Source organism: Scyliorhinus canicula, chromosome 9 (genome assembly GCF_902713615.1).
Source record: "Scyliorhinus canicula chromosome 9, sScyCan1.1, whole genome shotgun sequence".
In the NCBI taxonomy this organism is placed as follows: domain Eukaryota; kingdom Metazoa; phylum Chordata; class Chondrichthyes; order Carcharhiniformes; family Scyliorhinidae; genus Scyliorhinus; species Scyliorhinus canicula.
In genome coordinates, this window is record NC_052154.1 from 90,142,496 (window position 1) to 90,168,286 (window position 25,791).

Here is a 25,791-nt window from a genome sequence, read left to right on the forward strand (position 1 = left end):
GTGTAGAGACCTGGATTAGTGACATGGCTGGGTGTCATGGTCTCGAGAAAATAAAATTTGCCTTAAGAGGGTCAACATTATGATTCACCCGGAGTTGGCAGCCATTCGTCGACTTCCTGGGGAAAATGAAAATGTCAGCAGATGCAATATTCCAAGCTGGGGGGGTGGGGGGGGGGGGGGGGGGGGGGTGGTAGGGGGGAGGCTGATTGTTGCTGTTTGGCTGAGGCATGTGAAGATTGGGCTGGGGGGGGGAAATATTTATTTTACCATGTTGATGTCATTGTTCATGTCACTGTGTCACTGTTATAAAAGTTTTTCAAATACCTCAAGAAAATATGATTTAAAAAAAAGACATAATATATGTAAACATCATACATTTCCATAGGAAAGGGGATGTGATGATATGCAGAAGTAATCATGTAAAAAAATAATGTATTTGACTGCCAACTAGCAGATGGCAGTAGAGAACAACCACGACTCTCGTACCTCGGGGAGTCTGGAGATGGTCGTCATAGTGGATAGTCATATTTGTAGTAACTCTTGGATCATTTATTATAATTGGTAGTTTGTGATAATTCTCTCATGTTTATCTAATCCACGTATTTATTTATAATAATAAACATTTTACTTGTCAAAGAACGAGATGTTCTCCAGTGCAGGATTCCTGCTGGCCAAGCACCAGAACATAACACCAGGGCCAGTGCGTATGTAGTTCCAGGGGACAAGTGCCCAGGCATGACCATACCCCCTGGGGCTGAAATCATCTGAGCACCATTGGTGGGAGGCGTTTGGGAACTCTTGTGCTGTTCTTCCCACCCCTCTAAAATTGGGTGTGGACAAAATTGCCCCAATATCACTGTTCCTTCATTGTCACTGGGTCAAAATCCTGGAACTACCTCCCTGGCAGCACTGTGGATGTACCCACATTACATGGATTGAAGTGGTTCAAGAAGGAAGTTCACCACTACCTTCTCAAGGGAGTTTAGGGATGGGCAATAAATGCTGGTCTGGTCAGTAACGCCCACATCTCGTGAAATAAATTACACAATAAATCAGTTCCTTGAACACTTTGCGCTAGTCAATTCGATGAAGATTGAGCTGTACCAATTGTACCTACCTGTCTTTCATCCATATCACTTGAGTGAACAGCTGTCCATTTCAGCACTGAAAATTTCAATTGTCCCATTTTCCACAATCTTCTGGTGAAAGAGTTATACATTTCCACGAGCCTTTGTGTGATAAAGTGCTTCCTGATTTCATGCCTAAATAGTCTAGCTCTTCACCAATCTGTTATTGACTGCAAGAGGTAAAGGAAATAGTGCACAATGAAGAGATTCATAACAAGAGGTGGGGTTCTCGGTGCCAAATTAATTATTAATCAGGACAGAGAAATATAAATATCAAACACAGCAGTAAAATGCCTCTGACATCTAGGCCATTAGCAATGCACAACTTTGTTGAATAAATTCACTGTTGTTTTGCCCATTATTCTGAGAAAATTGTGTTATTTATTCAAAAGTCAAACAAATAAAACATGTTAGTATAGCAAAAAATAACGGGTGGAAAACAGCTACTCTGATTACAAACAAAATAATAGTGTCCCGTTGCAGATGTTTCCTCTGATTTTTGTTGATGTAGCTCGTTGCTGACAGGCAGGGGCCAAATGATCTCTTTCTGTGTCATAGATTTTTCATGAACTGCGTAATCGGAGCTCCATTCACCTACAAAGAATGTGGTGCTGTTGAGTTTCCCTCTGGCACAAGTGTTTAGAGAGATGAGGAACTTAGCATATGGGGACTTGAATGTGAAACCCATGTTCTGACCCTGCATTGAATAGTGTGGTAGATCTCCAGTGTTCCCTCCTGACTGGGCTGGAATGGTTTAGAGAGGTTGACTCATGACTGTCGCAAATTTGAAAATAAGAGCAAATACCAATCTTCTGCATAGCTGTAAAAGTGTTATTTTTTTCAAAACCCATCTATGCTCTGTGAGAAACTGTTCAGCCGAAGCTGCCACATCAACAAAGTTGTCATTGAAAATCTCTGCAATTAGCCAGTCTATATTGCTTTGCTGGCGAAGTGGACAGAAGTTTGCCCTCCAACCAGCCATTGCTCCTGCTGCCTTCTCATGTCAGATGTTATTTATCAGCCCTTTTCCTGTCACATGCTTCTTTTTGCTCAGTTGGGGTGAGCATGTAAATTTTAGCTGATTCAATTTGTGTGCCCCTGGCTGTCCTCCTGTTTTAGATCATTGCTCGTTTTAGGTCACTAAGATCTTGTGATGTCCCCAGCCAATTTTGGATAGAGTCCAAATTGTGTTCTTCAGCAAGCTGCTTCTCGAGCAATCATGACCTTGGAATTAAACTTGTCCTTTGCTTATTAAAATTTGAAGTATCGTAACTGTATTTTTACTGAACTTCACATTTCTTAATTATTTTACCTTTATGACCGAAATCCAGTTTCTAAATCCAAATCCATTCCAATTACAGCCTTATCGAACAGTGATAAATAGCACAGACATCCTATCATAATGTGTGAATTGTTTTCATTGACAGTTTGCTTCTTCTGGCTAAGTGTGAGGTGTACTGTGTCGTCAACCTTTTGCATGCACTATGAATTTTTAAAGATTCAAAGAGGTGTCAGGAGATGATGTTCTTTAGATTCTGTACTTTAGCTGTATTAGCCTCTTATGGGCTTTTCCTTAAAAGGCAAACTATTGAAGTGACCATAAGGGGACAATGAGGAGTGATGCAATCTGGCTTCATGCTAGCATTCTCCCAATACTTCCCATCACTGGGCTGCTGCAGCTCAACTTCGGTGTATAAGGGAGTTGGAAGAATGTAGGGAATAAAGGTGCTTGAAGTTTTTTCTTCTGTCACTTCTGCAATATCTCTCTGATTAATGTAAATAATTGAGTTTGAGCATTGTCAGTGACCATTGAACTTTTGTTCTTACCATTAGCAAGAAAATATATACCGCTGGATTTTTAGTATAAATTGTTGTGGTATTTTTCAAATTACTATGCTGGAGGGAGATGCTGGAGGCGGCATGATAGCACATTGATTAGCACTGTTGCTTTCCAGCGCCAGGGACCCAGGTTTGATTCTCGGCTTGGATCACTGTGCAGAGTCTGCATGTTCTCCCCATGTCTGCGTGGGTTTCCTCCCACAAGTCCATCACCAGTCCAAAGATGCACCAGTCCAAAGATGTGCGGGTTAGGTGGATTGGCCATGCTAAATTGCCCGTAGTGTAAAAAGTAAGGTTAAGGGGGGGGGGTTGTTGGGTTACGGGTATAGGGTATACGGGTATAGGGTGGATACGTGGGTTTGAGTAGGGTGATCATTGCTCGGCACAACATTGAGGGCCGAAGGGCCTGTTCTGTGCTGTACTGTTCTATGGTCTGTGTTCTAAGTACCGAAAAACATGCTTGTTAGGTGATTTGGACAATCTGAATTCTCCCTCTGTGTACCCGAACAGGTGCCAGAATGTGGCAACTAGGGGATTTTCACAGTAACCTCATTGTAGTGTTAATGTAAGCCTACTTGTAACACTAATAAAGATTATTATTATAAGATAGCGGGTTGGATCCAGGGGCTGGATTCTCCATCGGTGGGATGCTCCATTTTGCCGTCAGCTCAGGGTTTCCCGATGGCATGAGGCTGCCCCACAATGGGAAAGACCATTGACTAGCCGGCGTAATGGAGCATCCCGTCGGTGGGGTAAACAGAAATATGGCAAGGCGGGGTGGAGAATCCAGCCTCAGGTCTTTGGATTCTCACTGTAAAGACCAATAGAAAAATTGAAGCAATTCAGAGCAAAGCTAAACCGCATTTTCTGGGGTGTTCACAGCTGCAAACTTGACACGTGTCAAAAAAGAACAAAGTAAAGTACAAAACAGGCCCTCCAAGCCTTCGCCAACTGTGCTGCCCGTCTAACCTGAACCTTCTACACTTCCGGGATCCATATCCCTCTATTCCCATCCTATTCATGTATTTGTCAAGACGCCCCCTAAACGTCACTGTTGTACCTGCTTCCACCACCTCCTCCGGGAGAATTTTATAGACTTCTATCAGGTCGTCCTTCAGGGGCTGATTTAGCTCATTGGGCTAAATCGCTGGCTTTTAAAGCAGACCAAGCAGGCCAGCAGCACGGTTTGATTCCCGTATCAGCCTCCCCGGACAGGCGCCGAATGTGGCGACTAGGGGCTTTTCACAGTAACTTCATTGAAGCCTACTTGTGACAATAAGTGATTTTCATTTCATTTCATTTTCATTTCATTTCAACCTTCATTGTTCCAAACCAGGTTTATACAACCTCTCTTCATATCTACTTCCCTCTATTCCAGGCAACATCCTGGATTGAATCGGAAAAAGAGATTGAATTGGTGTATGTTTTGACAGAGTCCAAATGATAAAAGGTGCAAAATATATAATTAAAGCAAATATTTTTGAAAGCATCCCTACAATAGCAGTAATTTAATTCATTTAGCATCTTTGGCACAGTAAAATGTTCCAATATGTTTCACAGGAATGTTAACAAACAAAACTTGACATTGCTCTATACAGGGATGTTTGACAGGTAACCAGAAATTTGAAAAAAGGGTTAGGTTTTAAAGAGCAACGTAAAGTAGAAATGGTATATGGAGAAGTAGAGAAGTTTAGGAGAAATTCAAGAGCTTGGGACCACAGTACCTGCCAGTGGTGGAATGTGTGGTGTTCTTTGTGTTTTTTATATTCAGGATGGATGTCGTAGTGTTCAAAAAAGACCACACAATCTAATTTCAATGATAAAGCTAACATTTATTACACCACTTAACATACAGCTTGACCGTTTACTCCTATAGCAAGCATTAATCTATTAAACTACAATCTACACTATGCTAATACTTGTCTCATGTACTCTGTCTTCAACTGTACTCTGCTCTCTGCTGCATTCTTTCCCACTCTCTCCTACACTCTCCCAGATGCCTGAGAGTCAGTCCTTTTGCTCGGTCTGTTCCCAGCTCCATCTAGTGGTCAATTATGATATTAGATTAGCCCTTTATATCCTTGACATACTATATAATGCCACAGGATGGTTGAAATCAGTGATGCTCAAGTGGCCAGAGTAGATGGACACAGATATCTTGGAGAATTGTAGGGATTACAGGAGAGTACAGCGATAGGGAGGGGCAAGGTCACAGAGGGGTTTGAAAACAAGGAAGAGAAGGTCAAAATTGAGCCTTTAATGGGAGCAATGTAGGTCAGCAAGCCTTTTAATTTCATGTGTGTCATGGCAGTTTGTATTCCAAAACACTGACTCTATCTCTTGATCCCTGCAGGCCAAGCATAATGTGTTGAAACCTCAGTATCAGCCTTTTGTGTTGAAGAACATCTCTCCATTACCACTGACCTTGATCCTCAAGCTTGAAGGACCATTCAATATTGCAGAGAACCAGGAGGATCCATCAACAATCATTTCAAAGGTAGAAGGAAATTGTGGTTCACTTTCAAGTGTACTTTTTAAGGTCACTGTACCTCATGGGGGAAATGTTTAAACTGTTTAAAAGGATGAATGAATAAGCATGAAACATACTCAGGTGCTCAAATAGTTTGTGCCTTTATTACGTGATGCTTTGGCATGATTACTCGTTCCAGGGCGTGATTTAATGGACAAATTTCTAAGTATCATTCTGGGCGCGATTGGCGAGGTGTTTCTTGATGGACGTATTGGCGAGATCGCAGCCGGTGTTTACCAGAACTTAGTAACAAAAATGAGCCCTCACGAACTTCTCAACATTACTGGCTGCCTCGCCGTCTGATTTGCCAGACTCGTACCTCAGCGCTCACAAGGGGAACTGCTTTTAAACACTCCCTCACCACTCAATCCAGTCAACACAAAGCATGGCACCACGAAGACCTGCTCCTTGCTTTGGGGATGCCGAACTGGCCAGGCTTCTGGATGCCTTGGAGACCAAATGGGACATCCTGATCCCCGATGGGATCGGACGGCCAGCAGCGGAGCCACTAATACCGCCTGGGAGGCAGTAGCAGTGGCTATCAGTGCGGGTAGCATGACCAGTGATGCACAATCAATGGACACGAAGCGTAGGTGAAGTCCGAAATGAAAGGGTTTAATTAGCAAGAAGTGAGCCCAGCAGCAGATGTACAGGAAATGGCCTGGCTGCTGGGGAACACGGGTTCTTATACCCCGCCTCATAGGGGGAGCTAACTTCCTCTTAGCCAATAGGGATAAGAGGCACACGATACCTGGGCCAATGGGCAGCGAGCCCTCTGCACCAATGGCAGAGGTTTGATGCGGAGCTCCATCCTTTAAAATCTTGCTAATTAAATTGATGCACAATCAATGGACACGAAACGTAGGTGAAGTCCGAAACGAAAGGCTTTAATTAGCAAGAAGTGAGCCTGGCAGCAGACATACAGGAAATGGGGCTGTTTTGCACACTGGGCTAAATCACTGGCTTTTAAAGCAGACCAAGGCAGGCCAGCAGCACGGTTCGATTCCTGTAACAGCCTCCCCGAACAGGCGCCGGAATGTGGCGACTAGGGGCTTTTCACAGTAACTTCATTGAAGCCTACTCGTGACAATAAGCGATTTTCATTTCCTTTCATTTCAAATGGCCTGGCTGCAAGGGAACACGGGTTCTTATAACCCGCCTTGTAGGCTGAGCTACCTTCCTCTTAGCCAATAGGGATAAGAGGCACACGATACCTGGGCCAATGGGCAGCGAGCCCTCTGCACCAATGGCAGCTCACACTCCCAGGTACCGTAATACCCCTAGTCATACTACCACAACCAGGATGGTCGCTGTACAATAGGAGGAAGACCAACGACTTCCACCAAGCTGCAAGGGTAAGTTACCACCTCTCTCCTGGCATCAGTTCTGCCTGTCACCCCTCAAATTCCCAACCCTTCCCACACAAATTACTGGCTGACATCTCACACCCTACCCACACCCGATCTTCATGCTTGTTCCTCAGCACTCCCTGGCACCCACCAGCACAACCTTTATATGTCTAGTTGCGGTACCCACACATGCCAGCTGCCATACATCCCCCCTGATCCATCAAGTGCATGACTCACATAGCTCTGTTTGTTTCCTTCGGAGAAGATAGCCCATAATAGATAGGAAAGGACCAAGTTGGGGGATGGAGTACCAGAGAGTCCACTCCTCAACCCCTATGAGAAACAGGCCCTGGAGATTGCGGGGTTGACCGAGGGGAGTGCCGTCACCGACAGCGAGGTTGGACTGCATCAAAGGCCACAGGGCGTGAAAAGCAGCAGGCTGCTTTCGCCTCCGATGTTCATTGTGGGGCCACACCTAGATGTAGCACCAGACCGCCTAAGATCAAGAAGATTGACGATCATAGAGTGGGCACTGGGGTGGGTTGGGGGGGGGGGGGGGGGGGGGGGAGAGTGGCAGATGGTCACGACACTAGTGGGAATGGATATGGCAATTGTTCACTATTAAAACATGCCACACCTGTATAGCCTATCTAGTTATATTAATCTTCACAGCAGGGCTGCCTACACCCCCCCCCGTGTTGACCTCCGCACCCCCTCCGCCCCCTGCACCCCGGGCACAGTGGTCCAAAATCAAATGCCCCCAATGCAGACCCCGTTCAGAGGATGGGCATGAGCAGACTGTTAGCAGAAAGACAGGAGTCAGACATTGGCATAAACTGAGGAGCACCAGAGCTTACCTCACAGTGAATGATCAGCATCCTTCTATATTGTATATTGAAGATCTTAACAGTGCTGACACACGCCCATCACCCTGGGGTGATGTTACACAGATCCTTGGAGGGTCAAACATGGTAGTCGGGGTGGCGGGGTGTGGGGGGGGAGTGGGAGGATTGGGAAATGGAGGGGGAAGGAGCCTCATCCTATGAGAAGCTGGCGAGGATGAGGGCCTCCCTGGTCCTCTGGGCATGCCGGACCATTGCCACCGCCTGTCCTTCATCCTCCGGATCCTCCTGCAGGTCCTCCCCGGACTAGTCCACCATTCCCTCCTGTCTGCCTCCTCAGACAAGGCCGTATTCCCTCGTCTTCCAGCATGTCGCCAACCTGCTGTGTCAGGTTGTGCAGAGCACATCAAACCACCACACAGTTGGAGACCCTCACAGGGGTGCACTGCATTGCACCACCAGAGCGGTCCAGGAATCAGAATCGCATTTTCAGTAGTCCAGTGCACCACTCAAATACACCACGAGTGGCAACATAGGTCTCGGTACATCGGGTCTCCGGCCTCCACAATGAGCCGCAGCTGTGCAGACCCTCCCACATGCTCCAATCTCATCAGAACCAAATCCTGGCATCCACATATTCCACTGGTGCTCAAGGTGCCCGTGATAACCTGCACAGGACACCCGGGGCAGGGTCGATTATTTTCCCCATGGTTCCAGGTATCTTAGGAAATATTGTTCTTTTTTCAGGCTGCAGAAAATGAGGAAGCAGCAGCAGCAGCCTCCAGGCATTGGCAACTGCAAGCAGTAAACATAACCTGCAGCATCACTTGAAAATATTTTGTTTATTAAACGGTCTTAATTGACAATAATTCTTAATTATTGATAATAATTGACAATAACCAGGGAGGCCCTCATCCTTGCCAGCTTCTCATAGAATACAAAACGATAAAAGCAAAATACTTAACAGCCCACATATCCCAATAACCATTAACCGCCACGAAAAAGGCACTGTGCCATACTGACACAGGCACCTTTTTGCTACAGAATATCAGTGCAAAAACAAAAAGTACAACAAAGAACACTAAATACACGTTAAACATTAAACAGTCAACAGCACAATGAAGTCAACAGCATCCGAATCAACCCCGCCACTCTCTCCCTCTCCTGCAGCTCCCAGCAGTAGACTTGAATCAGTGGTAAGTCACTCAGGGGTAGCGCAACAATACACCGGAAAGTCACACCAACACAGAGCACAGCAGAAGAGTGAGATAGCACCCCTTCCCTATCTCCATCACTGGCAGTAGGTGCCAATACAAAGCTACATCAGCTCATTTTCACAAAAAAAAACACATGGAGCTACATGCCGGAAAATGGAATTTGCTACTCACCTCCTCAGTTCCCCTAAGCAGCCATTGCCTCAGCTTTCTGTTTTTAAAAAGGAGTAGCAAACGACACCCGCGTTATTTCCACTGGGGTGTTAGTTAATTCCTGGGAAGCTGTTACATTCAACTTCAATCTTGCTAATGAGATGGAAATTAAGGCAAATTATCGTCAATTAAGCCATATTTGAGCGTGGTCCGGAACTCGCCATCAGGAGCCGGTCGGTCAATTTTGGCCTCTCCCACCATTTAACATGCATGCTCTGGTCTGCAGCGTGTGCAACACGATGGTTAAGTCACACCCCTAATGTCTATAGTTCAGATTTTAAAAAACAGGTGACTGAATTACACTCATCATCTAGACTCCAAGCAGGTTCCTCAACAGAAACCGAAGATAAGCCTGAGAATTTGCTATCATGTCCAGAACCTTGCCGTAGAAATGATCTGTCCATCAATGTGTGACTTATTCCATGTTTCAGTGCCATTCTCCATCCAGGAGCCACAGCAGTGCAGACCCTTCCACACAGCCCAATCTCACCGGAACCAAATCCTGCAATTCACATATTCCACTGGAGCTCAAGGTGCAGTCGAACATCCTCGAGTTCCAGCGTGTTTAACCCGCGGTGATGTGCCAGTCACATGCAGCACTCACAACACCAGCAACAAAAACATCAGCAATCTGCGAAAGCAGTTCTTCAATGGAGTTATCAGGTGGCCCATTTGGATCAATGTCACACACCAGGTCCCGCAGAGTCTTCTTGCTTCTAACCGATTGCTTTCTGGATTCATACGTACCCCTAAGCCCGGTATTCCAGTACCCAAGTATCTTCGAAAAAATGTCTCTCTTTCCGGCTACTGAAAAGGAAGGAAAGAGCAACAGCAGCGTCCAGGCATTGCGGTCGCCAGCTGGAGCAAGCAGCAAACACAATCTACAGCTGTGAGGTGCTCTCACTACTAATGAGGCCAATTCCTTATTAGCAATAGCCTTTAGCTGTGAAGTTTGAAGCTGCTCACAGTCGTAAGGAATTAAAGTGACCTTCAGCATAGACCAAGAGAAGCGATCAGTCCTGCAAGTGTTTGGTAGGACAGACGAGCAGCAACTATAGTTTCGCCTGTTATGGGTTTGCACAATATTTAAAGATGGCTTGAAGGACCCACAGACCAAAATCCCTTCACGAACCCCCCTCCCCATGTGCCAGGAGTGCCCCCCCCCCCCCCCCCCCCCCCCCCCCCCGACCTGGAACGCTTCAGACCCCTGACCAAGCCCAACCCCACTGAGTGGTCCCCCACCACCCCCTCACGCAAGGACTGGGGAAGTAGCTGCATGCCGTAAACTGGAAATTGGCTAATCAACTCCTTAGTTCCCCTCAGCAGCCATTGCCCCAGTTTCATGTTTTTAAAAAGGAGTAATAAACTACGCCCGCGTGACTTCCCGCTGGGAAACCGGTTAATTCCCCGGAGGCTGTTACATTCAACTTCAATCTCGCCAATGAGATGCAAATTAAGGCAAATTGATATGCTCGCCATATTTGAGCTCACCATCAAGAGCCGGCTAGCCAATTTTGGCCTTTCCCGCTATTTAACTGGCGTGCTCAGATCTGCAGCGGGCACAACACGGTGGTTAATAATAATTCATGATAATCTTTAATAGTGTCACAAGTAGGCTTACATTAACACTGCAATGAAGTTACTGTGAAAATTCCCTAGCGACATTCCGGCACCTGTTCGGGTACACTGAGGGAAAATTCAGAATGTCCAATTCACCTCAAAAGCACGCCTTTCCGGACCTGGGAGGACCCGGACAAAACCCACGCAGACAAGGGGAGAATGTGCAGAAGGTGAGAATGACAGAATGACAGTGACCCAAGCCGGGAATCGAACCTAGGTCCCTGGCGGACCCTTAGAGTCTATTGTTCAGCTTTTATAAAGCAGGTGATTGATTTACACTCATCAGCTAGACTCCAAGCACGGATTTCAACCTTTAATCCACCTGTTATTTTAAAGTACCATGTCTGAATCTGGAAACTATGTACAGTAATGACGTGACACAAATGTCACGCTGGAAGCTTTGGCCTTTCCATTTCAACACAGAGTGTTAACACTCGATCAGGAGTGCGGTAGACTCCTGCCAGTTTAATGCTGGGACTGGGCTACACTGGTACCCAGATTCCGCTGCCAGTTTCCATGGGGACCTTGGTTAGGGTGGAGCTACTTTGAATCCCAAAAACTGATATCAGACGGAGAATGGCTGGGGAGAGAATGACAGGGGTTTCTTTGACCAAAACCTGGATTCTCTAGGAAATTTCTGTACTATGAAATACTGGCTGTATTGGGGTGCTGATGTGGGTTCGGATTCACCGACCATCCAGCCGCGTGTTCCTCGGTTGCTGGAGGCAGCACGCTGTTCCCTGACAGTGGGATTCTCTGCTTCCACCGGGGCCCTTTGAAGCCAACCCACGCAGCTGGGAACTGACAGATACGGCTGGAGAATTCCGGCCATGGTGACCACTTTGGATTTTGGTCCCAATCCCTACAGACTTCAGTCTGCCGTCTGATATCACTGGGGGAAAAAGGCCCTTCCCTAACTGCTGCCTATACTAGGACAGCAACACTGGATGGGTTGCTCTGTTATTGCCGTTTTGACGAACCCCCACCTCTCTATTCCCCACTCTGGCAGGCAATTGCAATGCACTATTGTGGTGGGATTCGACAAGGTAATTGAGTGACTGTAAAGATCGGTCCTATCTTCTCAGAAACCCATCTGAAAAAGATCTGATAACAGCTCTCTCACTGTTAAATATTTTTCCACCCACTCAAATCTTCTTCTATTCGATAAATAGCTCTCCCATCCAAAAAAACACCTCTCCTATTCTTCCTTTCTACTGTTAAATGTCTTTCCCATTGTTTATATGTCGCATCAGGTCAAACATGGACAAGGAAACTTGTTGATTAAGACCTATGAACCTCATCTCAGTTAATTAATCAGTACTTCTACGCGTCAAACACCACTTGGAAGAAGTTCCGAGTGTAGCTGGGACTCGGATTGTACTCTAGGGGAGGGATTTCAATGTCCATCATCAAGAGTGACTCGATAGCACCACAACCAACCAAGCTGGTCAAGTCCTGGAGGACATAGCAGCCAGACTGGGCCTGCAGCATGTGGCAAGAGAACCAATGAGGAAAAAACCTATTTGATCTCGTCCTCCCCAATAATCTGTCACAGATATGTTTGCTGATTAGAATAATTGTAAGAACAAAAACTGCACAGTTTTGTCTTCACACTGCGGACCCCATTGCATTATGTGCCAATATCAACCTGCCAAATGAAATGGGTTAACACAGACATAGCAGCTCAAAACTGGACATGGATGAGGCACTGTGGACCATCGTCATCTGCAGAACTTTATTCTCCCACAATCTGTATCCTCAAGGCCTGGCATATCCCTAGATCTACCATCAAGCCAGGCTACCAACTGTGGTTCAGTAAGGTGTCAAAGAGAGCAGACCAGGTACAGAACCAGGCATACCTAATAACAAGGTGCATACCTGGTGAACCTGCAACATTGGACAACATGCTTTCGAAATAGTGGAAGAAACATTCTATAGTCAGAGCTAAGTCTTACCAGGGCTTCTGCTACGGCCAAGTGTATTTTTTTTACATTTGTTTATGGGATGTAGGTGTCACTGGCAGTGACAATGAAGACACAGCAATATATTTGAGGTCAAGGTGGTGTGTGGCTTTGAGGGGAACTTGCGGTAGTGGTGTTCTCATGTGTCTGCTACCCTTCTATATGATAGCAGTTGTGGGTTTGGAAGGTGCTGTCTGAGGAGTCCTAATGAGTTCCTGCAGTGCATCTTGTAGATGGTACACACTTCTACCACTATGTGTCAGCGGTGGAGGGATTGGATGTTTGCAAATGGAGCCAATTAAGAAGACTGATTTGTCCTGGATGGTGTTGAACTAGTTGGAGCTGAACTCATCCAGCCAAGTTGAGCATATTCCATCCCATTCCTGACTTATGCCTGATAGATGGTGGACAGGCTTTGTGGGGTCGGAAGATGAGTTACATGCCACAGCATTCCTCATATCACAACAAGAAGCAGATGCATGGGAGCACCACCACCTCCAAGTCACACACCACCCTGACTTGGAGCTATATCTGTTCTCCTCATCATTGTGTCAAAACCCTAAACACCTTCCCTGCAGCACTGTGGGTGTGTCTACATCATTTGGACTGCAGCAGTACAAGAAAGTGGCCCATCACCAACTTCTCAAAGGGCAGCACGGTAGCATGGTGGTTAGCATAAATGCTTCACAGCTCCAGGGTCCCAGGTTCGATTCCCGGCTGGGTCACTGTCTGTGCGGAGTCTGCACGTCCTCCCCGTGTGTGCGTGGGTTTCTTCCGGGTGCTCCGGTTTCCTCCCACAGTCCAAAGATGTGCGGGTTAGGTGGATTGGCCATGCTAAATTGCCCGTAGTGTCCTAAAAAGTAAGGTTGGGTGGGTGTGTGTGTGTGTGGGGTGGGGGGGGGGGTTGTTGGGTACAGGGTGGATACGTGGGTTTGAGTAGGGTGATCATTGCTCGGCACAACATCGAGGGCCGAAGGGCCTGTTCTGTGCTGTACAGTTCTATGTTCTATCTTGGGTTGGATAATGAATGCTGACCTTGCCTGTGATGCCCACATCCTTCGAATGAATACATCATTTTTTAGAACTCTCCAATCAATTAATTACGTTTCACTATTTTTATGGGCCACGGTTTAGAAACTCTAAAGTGTATTATGAAGTTCACAGAACATAGAACATAGAAAAATCCAGCACAGAACAGGCCCTTCGGCCCACGACGTTGTGCCGAACTTTTGTCCTAGATTAAGAACAAATTAATCGACACCCCCATGTACCTATCCAATTGCCGCTTTAAGGTCCCTAATGCTTCCGACTCAACTACTTCCACAGGCAGTGCATTCCCTGTCCCCACTACACTCTGGGTAAAGAACCAGACATCCCCCCTATATCTGCCACCATTCACCTTAAATTTATGTCCCCTTGTAATGGTTTGTTCCACCCGGGGAAAAAGTCTCTGACTGTCTACTCTATCTATTCCCCTGATCATCTTATAAACCTCTATCAAGTCGCCCCTCATCCTTCTCCGTTCTAATGAGAAAAGGCCTAACACCCTCAGCCTTTCCTCGTAGGACCTACTCTCCATTCCAGGCAACATCATGGTAAATCTCCTTTGCACCTTTTCCAAAGCTTCCACATCCTTCCTAAAATGAGGCGACCAGAACTGCACACAGTACTCCAAATGTGGCCTTACCAAGGTTTTATCCAGCTGCATCCTCACCTCATGGCTCTTAAATTCAATCCCTCTGCTAATGAACGCTAACACACCATAGGCCTTCTTCACAGCTCTATCCACTTGAGTGGCAACTTTCAAAGATCTATGAACATAGACCCCAAGATCTCTCCGCTCCTCCACATTGCCAAGAACCCTACCGTTAACCCTGTATTCCGCATTCATATTTGTCCTTCCAAAATGGACAACCTCACACTTGTCAGGGTTAAACTCCATCTGCCACTTCTCAGCCCAGCTCTGCATCCTATCTATGTCTCTTTGCAGCCGACAACAGCCCTCCTCACTATCCACAGCTCCACCAATCTTTGTATCATCTGCAAATTTTCTGGCCCAGCGGTACGCCACTGGTAACTGGGCTCCAGGCTGAATATTTGCCATCCACCACCACTCTCTGACTTCTGTCAGTTAGCCAGTTCGTTATCCAACTGGCCAAAATTTCCCACTATCCCATGCCTCCTTACTTTCTGCATAAGCCTACCATGGGGAACCTTATTAAATGCCTTACTAAAATCCATGTACACTACATCCACTGCTTTACCTTCATCCACATGCTTGGTCACCTCCTCAAAGAAGTTAATAAGACTTGTAAGGCAAGACCTACCCCTCACAAATCCGTGCTGACTATCCCTAATCAAGCAATGTCTTTCCAGATGCTCAGAAATCCTATCCGTCAGTACCCTTTCCATTACTGGTAAGACTAACTGGCCTGTAATTCCCAGGGTTATCGCTATTCCCTTTTTTGATCAAGGGCACGACATTCGCCACTCTCCAATCCCCTCGTACCACCCGTGTTGACAGTGAGGACGAAAAGATCATTGCCAACGGCTCTGCAATTTCATCTCTTGCTTCCCATAGAATCCTTGGATAGATCCCATCAGGCCCAGGGGACTTGTCTATCCTCAAGTTTTTCAAAATGGTCAACACATCTTCCTTCCTAACAAGTATCTCCTCGAGCTTACCAGTCTGTTTCACACTGTCCTATCCAACAATATGGCCCCTCTCATTTATAAATATTGAAGAAAAGTACTCGTTCAAGACCTCTCCTATCTCTTCAGACTCAATACACAATCTCCTGCTACTGTCCTTGATTGGACCCACCCTCACTCTAGTCATTCTCATATTTCTCACATATGTGTAAATGGCCTTGGGGTTTTCCTTGATTTTACCCGCCAAAGTTCACCTGACATATAACTTTAATGTTGAATTTGGATAGGATGAGCACAAAATGGGCAGCAGGGTAGCATGGTGGTTAGCATAAATGCTTCACAGCTCCAGGGTCCCAGGTTCGATTCCCGGCTGGGTCACTGTCTGTGTGGAGTCTGCACGTCCTCCCCCTGTGTGCGTGGGTTTCCTCCGGGTGCTCCGGTTTCCTCCCACAGTCCAAAGATGTGCGGGTTAGGTGGATTTGCCATGCTAAATTGCCCGTAGTGTCCTAATAAAAAAGTAAGGTTAAGGGGGGGGGGGGGGGGTTGTTGGGTTACGGGTATAGGGTGGATACGTGGGTTTGAGTAGGGTGATCATGGCTCGGCACAACATTGAGGGCTGAAGGGCCTGTTCTGTGCTGTACTGTTCTATGTTCTAAAAGCTTTCGCTGCAGGTATGATTCATCAGACTTCCTGGACAATTTAATCAAAGCAAGGTTTATTCTAAGAATGTACATAGAACATAGAACAGTACAGCACAGTACAGGCCCTTCAGCCCAAGATGTTGTGCCGACCATTTTTCCTAATCTAGGTTCAACCTAACCTACAACCCTTCAATTTACTGCTGTCCATGTGTCTGTCTAAGAGTCGCTTAAATGTCCCTAATGACACTGACTCCACCACCTCTGCTGGCAGTGCATTCCACACACCTACCACTCTCTGTGTAAAGAACCTTCCTCTGACATCTCCCCTATACCTTCCTCCAATCACCTTAAAATTCTGTCCCCTCATGACAGCCATTTCCACCCTGGGGAAAAGTCTCTGGCTATCCATGCCTGTACTCAAGCAAGTCACCTCTCTGCCTTCTTCGCTCTGGTGAGAAAAGCCCTAGCTCCCTCAACCTTTCTTCATAAGACATGCCCTCCAATCTAGGCAGCATCCTGGTAAATCTCCTCTGTACCCTCTACAAAGCATCCACCTTCCTATGAGGCTACCAGAACTGGACACAATATTCCAAGTGTGGTCTAACTAGAGTTTTATAAAGCTGCAGCAAAACCTCGCGGCACTTAAGCTCCATCCCCCTGTTAATGAAAGCCAACACACCATACGCCTTAACAACCCGATCAACCTGGGTGGTAACCTTGCGGGGTCTATGTACGTGGACCCCAAGATCTCTCAGTTCCTCCACACTTCCAAGAATCCTGCCTTTAATCCTGTATTCAGCATTCAAATTCGGCCTTCCAAAATTAATCACTTCACATTTATCAAGGTTGAACTCAATCTGCCACTTCTCAGCCCAGCTCTGCATCCTTTCAATGTCTTGTTGCAACCTGCAACAACCCTCAACACTATCTACAACTGCCCCAACCTTTGTATCATTGGCAAACTTACTAACCCACCCTTCCACTTCCTCATCCAAGTTATTTCTGAAAACCACAAAGAGCAGAGGTCCCAGAACATATCCTTATGGGACACCACTGGTCACTGACCTCCAGGCGGAAATACCACTGGTCACTGACCTCCAGATGGAGACACCACTGGTCACCGACCTCCAGGCAGAACACCACTGGTAGCCCACCTGGTCCACTTGAGCTTCAATGGTAAAGCCCGAGGTACAGCAATTTTGATGAATAAGCCAATGCCATTCATTTTCAAACACTGGGATTGTGGCTGACGCTAATGGTAGTTATTTAAGAGTGAGTGGGTCCCTGGATGTACTCTGGTAGTTATGATGAATGTATATGCCCCTAATTGGGATGATGATGCCAAGGTTTTCTCGCCTCCATCCCTGATTTAGACACCAAGAATTGATTTTGGATGGGGGAAGGGGACTTTAACTGTGTTTTGGAACCGATGGACCGATCAAGTCCTCAATCTCAGATTTTCTCAGGGATGGCAACGGTGCTTCGAACTTTCATGGAGCAGATCAGGGGAGTGGACCCGTGGAGAATCCGGCATCTACATGATCGGAAACTCTCGTTTTACTCACATGTATAGAAGGTCTTTTCAAGAAGAAAGTATTTTTTGTTTGATAAGTCTCTGCTCCTGGGAGTCAGAAAAGCCGAATATTCGGGAACAGTGATCTCTGATCACCCTCCACATTTGGTAGTCCTTGAGCTGGAGACGGATCCCATCCTGTGGGCTCCATGGAGATTAGATGTGGCACTGCTGGCTGAGAAGGGGTTCTGCGATATCATAGGCGCAGCCATTGAGCAGTACATCAGGTTTAACAGCTATGGATCGGTCTCTCCCTCTACACTATGGAAGACTCTTAAGCCGATGATAAGAGGAGAGGTGATCTCATACAAAACACACTGAGGTACGGCAGTGAGCGAGGAACGGCAGTGTTTCGTGGGAGAGGTCCTGGAAACAGATCACAGCTACCTGGAGCTGTTTGCAGCCACAGCGGCTCCAGGTGCAATTTGAGTTGGTATCCACTGGAAGGGCGGTGAAGCAGCTACGACACGCAAGGGATGTAGGATATTTGCAGGGGAAGAAGGCAGGCTGTCTGTTGGCACATCAGCTGATGCGGCAGGCATCCTCTCGTAAATCAAAGGAGGCTTGTGGACCCTGGGCAGGTAAGTTGTAAGGAGGTTTATTACCTACTTCCGCGAGCGTCATTCGGTCCCGCCCATGTGGGGCAGAGTTCCAGAGACTTTGGAGAATCCCACGAGGCATGGAGCCTGTCGGGAGGCTAGCTACAGGCCTCTCCCGGGATTCTCCGTCGGTGTTGTGCTCTCGCTTGTGTGCAATGCGGACGGAGAATCACACCCATTATTTTTAGCAAAGGTTGAGTTGCAAATAATTTGAGAGTCTTGTGATCTCTTAAACATTATACTATTGAAGGCTCTCAATAAAAGGCTGCAGGGTTCTCCTTAAACTTAGGTGTTGTACTATGTTGGAAACAAGTGCATCTTAACAGTATCAGTGTGTTCAAGGACTGGAATATGTGAAAGGTTCTATTGGGCCGAGCAGTGAATTCTGTATATAAACCTGTAAATTGTAGTATTGGCCTGGATTTCTTGTTTCCCAAACCTTTCCAACTAAGGAGCCCTTTTGACCTCCCAAGAATACTGAAGAAACCCCTGAGAAACATCCTTATTATTGAAGAATGAAGCCACAAAAAAACTATTATTGCGCAATTGGTACAAACATGAAAAAACATGCAAAAAATAATTTTCTATACCTTATCTGTATACATTTTATTATTGTTATTATGAATGGGAGCACCTTCTCTCAAACACTCCCACACCCACACCCACTCTCACCCTCTCTCTCTCACTGCCATCCACTCTCGCCCACACCTTCACTCACCGACTCTCATCCATCTTCATCCACACCCACTCTCACCCTCACCCATTCTGACACCCACCTACCTTCATCCTCACTCTCAGCCACTCACCCTCCACTGTGAGAACAACCCCCCCCCCCCCACCCACCCACCCACCCGGGCCTTGGCTCTTGGGCCCCTGGGGATCCACAGCTGAACCAACCTTGGAACCCCTGCAGAATCTTGCGTATCTGTGGAATCCAGTTTGGGAACCCTATCATGTACTGATAATGTTTTTGTACATTGCACTGTTGGGGCTGTTAACAATTTGTCTAATCTTTTTAAGTGTTCATGTCGCTTTATTTTCCACACAGACTGTTAAAATGGATGTGGATGAGGGTCTGGAGCTGTTAATCCGGTTTGACCCATTTTACAAGGATGACTTATACACACGTGTAGTAGAGAAAGTTCTGACAATCCAGTACTTGGAGCACCCACATGTGGATTATGTCACCTTGAGGGGAGAGGTGCACTTTCCAAACCTACATTTCGAAACTACTGTGGTGGATTTTGGCTGCATCCTCAATGATGTTGAGATGGTGCGCCATGTGGAGATGACCAATTGCAGCCCACTACGAGTACAATATCGCTGGTCCTTCCTTTTGGATGACCCAGTTAACTGGGGCAGGTAGGAGAACCTCTTGTTTGTCACAGGTTCAATTGTGATTTCTTAAAAAATGATGGAATTTGTAACCGAACGTAAGATCCTCTACAGGAAAATATCAAAATGACAATAATGTGAAAAAAACTTGGTTTGGTAAGCAACTGCTGAACTCAACAATGGGTTGGATAATAAATCACTGCTTGTGACAGCTATTGTGAAGATAGAGATGTCAGATACTGTAGGATAGGGAATGGGTATAGATCACATAGTTTGAGTATTGCTAGAAGTAGCTAGCATCAGGCTGAACTCTCAGCACAGATGACAAAAGCAAACATTTTCAGCTGGCAAATGCTAATATTGTCCTTTTAGGATCTGTCATTGGCCTTTTGAGCTTGGAATAATGTTTCTGAGACATGATTTTTGCTTATCCATGAGTTTTAAAGAGCCCTTGCCTTCTCTGTGAAGAAACGTGTTTATATCCAGCCCTTTGACTGGGTGAAAATTCAAAAAAGACATATTATGAAGGCAAATAAAAGCTATAAAATTAAAATATTAAGTGACATAAAACAAAAGAGTCAAATATTTTACAGGCAAATCAATGAAAAGCAGAAACATTTGAGCATTTAAGGAATAGACAAAATAATACCACAGTGAACATTAAAGATATGGCAGAAATATTAAATAATTATGTTGTGTTGGTATTTACGAGGAAGATACAACAGGAAGATATGACATTGAATGATAAGAGCAATGAGATAAGTGCATTTAAAATAAAAAAAGGATGTATTTAATAAACTAAACAAACTCAAAGGGGATAAAGCCCCTGGACCGGATGGGTTGCACCCACATATTTTAAAATAATCTGGTTGAGAGATAGAAGAGGCACTATAACTCACATTTAATAATTCCGTTAGAATGTACCAGCCTCCCCGAACAGGCGTCGGAATGTGGTGACTAGGGGCTTTTCACAGTAACTTCATTTGAAGCCTACTTGTGACAATAAGTGATTTTCATTTTTTTTTCATTTTCACGTGCACAGAACTAGCTTGTAATTCTGTACTGAATAAAGGGGACAGAACATGTCCAGACAATTATAAACCAGTCAGCTCAACATCAGTGCTACAAAAATTAATGGAATTCTTACTAAACATCTAGAAATGAAAAATATAGTAACAGATAGTCAGCATGGAGTTCATAAGGGAAAGTCTTGCTTGGCCAAACTTACTGAATTTTTTGAGGAGGTAGTGGAGAAAGTAGATGGTGGGAATACATAGATAGAACATAGAACATAGAACAGTACAGCACAGAACAGGCCCTTCGGCCCTCGATGTTGTGCCGAGCAATGATCACCCTACTCAAACCCACGTATCCACCCTATACCCGTAACCCAACAACACCCCCCCCAACCTTTATGTAATTTATCTGGACTTTCAAAAGGCCTCCAATGAGGTGCCCCATGATAATCTAATGAATAGAATCAGAGAAGGGCTTCTGGTGGCAACGTGCATGTTTTTTTTCTCATTTAATTTATTTTTCCAATTAAGGGGCAATTTAGTGTGGCGAATCCACCTCTACTGCACATCTTTGTGTTGTGGGGGCGAGACCCACGCCCGGTTCTTGGCACCTTGAGGCAGCAGTGCTAACCACTGCACCAGCATGCCACTCTACTGCTAGGATCTTAGTGGTGGAGCTTCAGAATTTATGCCCGGAGGTCTTTGAGGACCATGAGAAAGCGATTGAGGCAGCGATATCCTCAGTTCGAGCGGCCATGGCTAAGGTGGATGATGTGGAGAAGGTGCAGAGAATGGAGCTGAAAGAGGTGGGGGTAACTCTATCTAGGCAGAGTAATCAGATCACCTCCTGGAAGTGGTGATAGCATGGGTGGCAGCTGATAACAAAATTATTTGGGGCCAAGGTGGGCGACTTGGAAAATCGATTTCATAGACAGAACCTTAAGGTGGTTGGGTTGCCTGAGGGTTGGGAGGGCCGATTCCGACAAAGTTTATGTTGCAGTTGGTTTTGAAAATGTTGGGGGTGGGAGAGATGGCAACGCCTCCCAAGTTGGATCGTGCCCACAGCTCGTGAGGTAGACGCCTCGTGTGATCATTATGCGCTTCCACAGCTTTAAGGACAAAGAGTTTTACGATGAGCAAAGGATTATCACGATTGCAGATGGGAGGGCCATGCGGTGAGAATTTATCAAGATGTTGTAGCGGAGCTGGTCAAACAGAGTGCAGCATTTAATAAAGCCAAGGCTGTGTTGTATCGTAGTAAGGCTTAATTTGACATGGCTTACCCCACACGCCTCCGTGGATTATGGAGACTATTACTTTGTGGCTCCAGAGGAGGCTGAAGTGTTCGTGCAGAGAAATTGATTGGAGTTGAGATAAATGTGTTTTGTATTGGTTGGATGATGTTTGTATGGAGGTGGTTGAATGATTTCTGGTATTTGATAGGGTGTTTAATGGGTGGTTTGCAGTTTTGAATATGGAATTTTAGTGTGAGGGTTGGATGAATGGGTGTTGTTTATTGTTCATGTTTCTTCCTGTTTTCTTTCTCTCTCTTGGAGCTAATAAAGTTGAATTTGAGTGGGCGGTTGGTTAGTGTTGGGAATTCTGGTGTTCTGAATAGTTCTCTGTGTGGAGGCCACCCACACTAAAATGGCTAGTTAATGGGAGCGAAGGGATGCAGCTCATACAGTGGTGGGGAGGGGTTTTGTAACAGCGTCTGGGAATTTTTATTTGTTTGGTCTTGTTGGGTTATTTGGTGTCCATTTTGGGTGGGCTGATGTTGGCTCTCCTTGAAAAGTTCCTGGATGCCCACAGAGTGGGAATGGCTGACTCTGATACTGGGAGGTGGGGCATAGATGACCCCTATCCGGCTGGTCACATGGAACGTAAGGGGCTGAGCGGCCAGGGAAAAAGATCGAGGGTGTTTGCACACCTTAGGAGTGGAATTTAAAGGAAACATTTCTGAGTTAATTTGTGGCGGATTTTGTAGGGGGTTTCCCACCGGCTCTGCCAGTGTCCAATACAGGCTCTGATACTTTGGGCTTCTCTGCCCATTTCAAAAAGAATTTGTACGATCGGTTCGGACGCCCAGCAGAACAAACAGCTGGGAATTGGGGAATGACAAAGAGGGGTGGAAGTGTGAAACGTCAGGCGCTGAGCCCAAACAAGGACTCATTAAAGATGGCTAGAGAAGCGGCCGTGCCCATCACCCTCGATATGATGGCGGGGTGATGGCAAAAGGTTTAAGGATTTTGGTGGAGAGATGGATAACATTTCCAGAGGCAAAGCCAGGAATTGTGAGGCATCAAACTACGGTGGAGGAGGCTTTGAGGCCAGTCAAGGAGCAGCTGAACAAGACAACTAAGGTGAACAGGCAGAGAAGCTGAAGGGCGTGGAGGAAACCTTTGCTCAACACGAAGGCCGACTCACGTCACCTGAGGCACAAATGGTGAACGTTGCGGGCAGGATGGCGGTGGGTGGCGGAGGGAGTGGTCACCTTACTCGCGCTAGACAGAAGGCTAGTTAACAGAAGTCAAGTGGAGGGTGGGGCTGCAAAAAGTCGGGCCAGTTAAGGTATACTCAATGCGTCTGTGAGGGGAGCGGGGTGGGGTTGCGGAGAGAGTGGCCAAAGGAGATGGCAGGTCATCTGCTGACTGAGGGGAGGGGGGCGGGAGGGGGGGGGGGGGGGGGATGGAAACTGACAGTGACCAGGTATTTTTCTCTATTACACCATTTCGGGTTGCCGATTCTCGTCAATAAAAGGTTCCGGTTTTGTTCACGGAAGATACGGGTGGGCGGTATGTTATAGTAACGGGATGTGAGAAGGGAAACAATTGGTCTTGGTGCATGTATACATCCTGAATTGGGATGATACAATGTTCATGAAACGGCTGCTGGATCCGGACACCCTTCAACATATTGTGGGAATGGACATGAACTGCATTCTAGACCCAAGGATCTAGCCCGACATTGCTGTTCCTGAGGGTATAGCAATGACCTTAATTGCTTTTATGGAGGAAGCGGTGCGGTGGGGGGGTGGGGGGGGGAAACAGATTCATGGCTGTTCGGTCATCCAGGGGAGAAAGAGTTTTTGTTTTTCTCCTCAGTCCATAATGTATTCTCAAGGATTTACTATTTTGTCATGAGCCGAACGATATTGGCAGAGGTGAAGAAATCGGAGTACTCTGCGTGATCATTTCTGACCATGCCCCATATTGAGTAGACCTGGAGTTGGAGGTAGACCGGAGGCATCCCAAGGGATGGCGGTTGGATGCGGGTCTGCTGGCGAACCTGCGGTTCTGTGCAAGGATCTCAGGGGTTATCCAGGATTACATTTTGAATAATGATAATGGGTAGGTCTCAACCCTTGATTCTATGGGAAGCACTGAAGGTAGTAATTAGGAGAGAAATTATGGGTGGGATTCTCTGTCGGCCGACGAAGAAATTGGGAATAGCGATTGGGTGAGAATCGGTGCTGACGTGAAATCGTGGCGGGCACTGGTTTAGCGCCAAATCGCAATTCTCTGGTGCCTCTGCAGCAGCATTAATGCATTCCACTTTGCATGTACAGTAAAAGCCGTTTGCATTGCATTAGCGGGCCTGACCCAGTATTCCCTGGGGCCTCTCCATCTCCATCATGGGGAATTCCTGATGGCGAGGTTCACTGGTGCTTTGAACAATCGAGAAACTGATGAAAGAGGAGGTAGGACATGCAGAGGTGCAATTGTGGGCTTCTGTTCCTGTCGCTGACTGGGCTGCTTCTGAGGTAGGGAGGGGGGGGGGGGGTTGTGATGAGGGATGGGCCGTTGGGCCAGGGTTACCCCCCCCGCACGGGACTGGGGTCATGTCCAGTCACGGACCGCCATTGCCGAAACCTGCCAGGCAACCATCTGTCTGCGCACCCCATTGGCCACCCACCTTGGCCCTGCAGAGTGCCAATGGCCGTATGGGTGCCCCCATCCCACCAACTCTGCACCTTAGCCCCCACTCATCATTTCAGCATACCTGCACCCCAGTCCCCACTCCCCAACCCACCCTCCCTGCACCACAGCCCCCATCCCGCGCTTTACCTTCTACCATATTACCCCCCCCCCCCCCCCCCAAGTTGGCCACCACCCCCGGTGGGGCAGCATGCGGTCCACTCAAGGCCAATGCTATAGTAGCCCATACAGGGGGTGCCGGACGGTGGCTGGGAGCATACCACTGGCATGGGCAGCGCCTGCCAAGGGTCAGTGGGTTTCAGGGTTGGGGGGGGGGGGGGCAGGGGACATGTGGGGGCAGGATTTGCAGTGCAAACCGGGGCCATCATGTAGCCCGGTGGATCTGGTTGGGCACGGGGCTACGCAAGATGCTAATCTCCTGCAGACAATGGACATTGGGAGTCAACCAGAAATGGTGGCCTTCCTCCTAGTCTTTGCAGCCGTGGGGGATGCACTGCAGCTGCACGAGCTGGAGCTGCCAAAGAGGAGGACCATGCAGCGGCGGAGCCTGGCCCAGGGAAACTGAAGGCAGCCAGTGAAGATGAGTAACTGCCTGCCCAACAACCCGAGCAAGGGGAGGAGGAGGAGGCGCAAAGGTGGCACCATATGAAACCTCACGTTAAACAGCAGCGCCGGTCTTTCGAGTTCTTAGCAGACCTGGAATGCCATTGAAGACTTTAGCTGTGCTAGGAGTCAGTGTGACATATTTGCTGGATCCTGGCACACCTGGCACCGTGGTGGAATGGGGGAGGACATCTGCCTTTACACCACTGGTCCTTCCAGGCGCCAAGTGGGGACCAGTCCGGAATCTCACACAGCTCAGTGCACAGGTGCATCCCTGCCATCATGGAGGCCCTATATGCCCAGTTGGCATAATCCATTTCAATGTGGACCGAGCCCACCAGGATGCCCGGGCAGCAGTTAAACAGGTTGGGATGGTTGCCAGGGGTGCTTGCCGTGATGCATGTCGCTGTACGAGCACCTGCAGATGACAGGCCGCTCTTCACAAACTGAAAGGGGTTCCACTCGATGAACGTGCAGCTGGTGTGCGCGCCTGGGCCCGATACCCGGGCAGTGTGCACTATGCCATCACCCTGGCACACTCGACAGTTCCAGATGCACTGTCTGGGATGGGGCAGCTGACCAGGGGCACGAACACCACATCCTACTCTTCCCCCCACCCCCCCCCCCCCCCCCCCCCCCCCCCCCACCCGCAACCCCCTTCGTGATACTTCCATTCCTCACCACGGGGTGCAGGCCCTGGTTGGTAGTCACGGCAGGTATGGTCCATGGGATGGAGGAT

The 25,791-nt window shown here is 47.2% G+C and overlaps 1 protein-coding gene across 1 annotated transcript in view; it reads left to right on the top strand.

Annotated features, from left to right (window-relative positions):
- The window catches only part of hydin (HYDIN axonemal central pair apparatus protein), a 1,231,368-nt gene that overhangs the window by 741,163 nt on the left and 464,414 nt on the right, over positions 1–25,791 (top strand). Inside the window, exons 23-24 of the mRNA XM_038807144.1 lie at positions 5,320–5,463; positions 19,209–19,522. Coding sequence (XP_038663072.1) covers positions 5,320–5,463; positions 19,209–19,522 — 458 coding nt within the window. The remainder of the gene's footprint in view (positions 1–5,319; positions 5,464–19,208; positions 19,523–25,791) is intronic.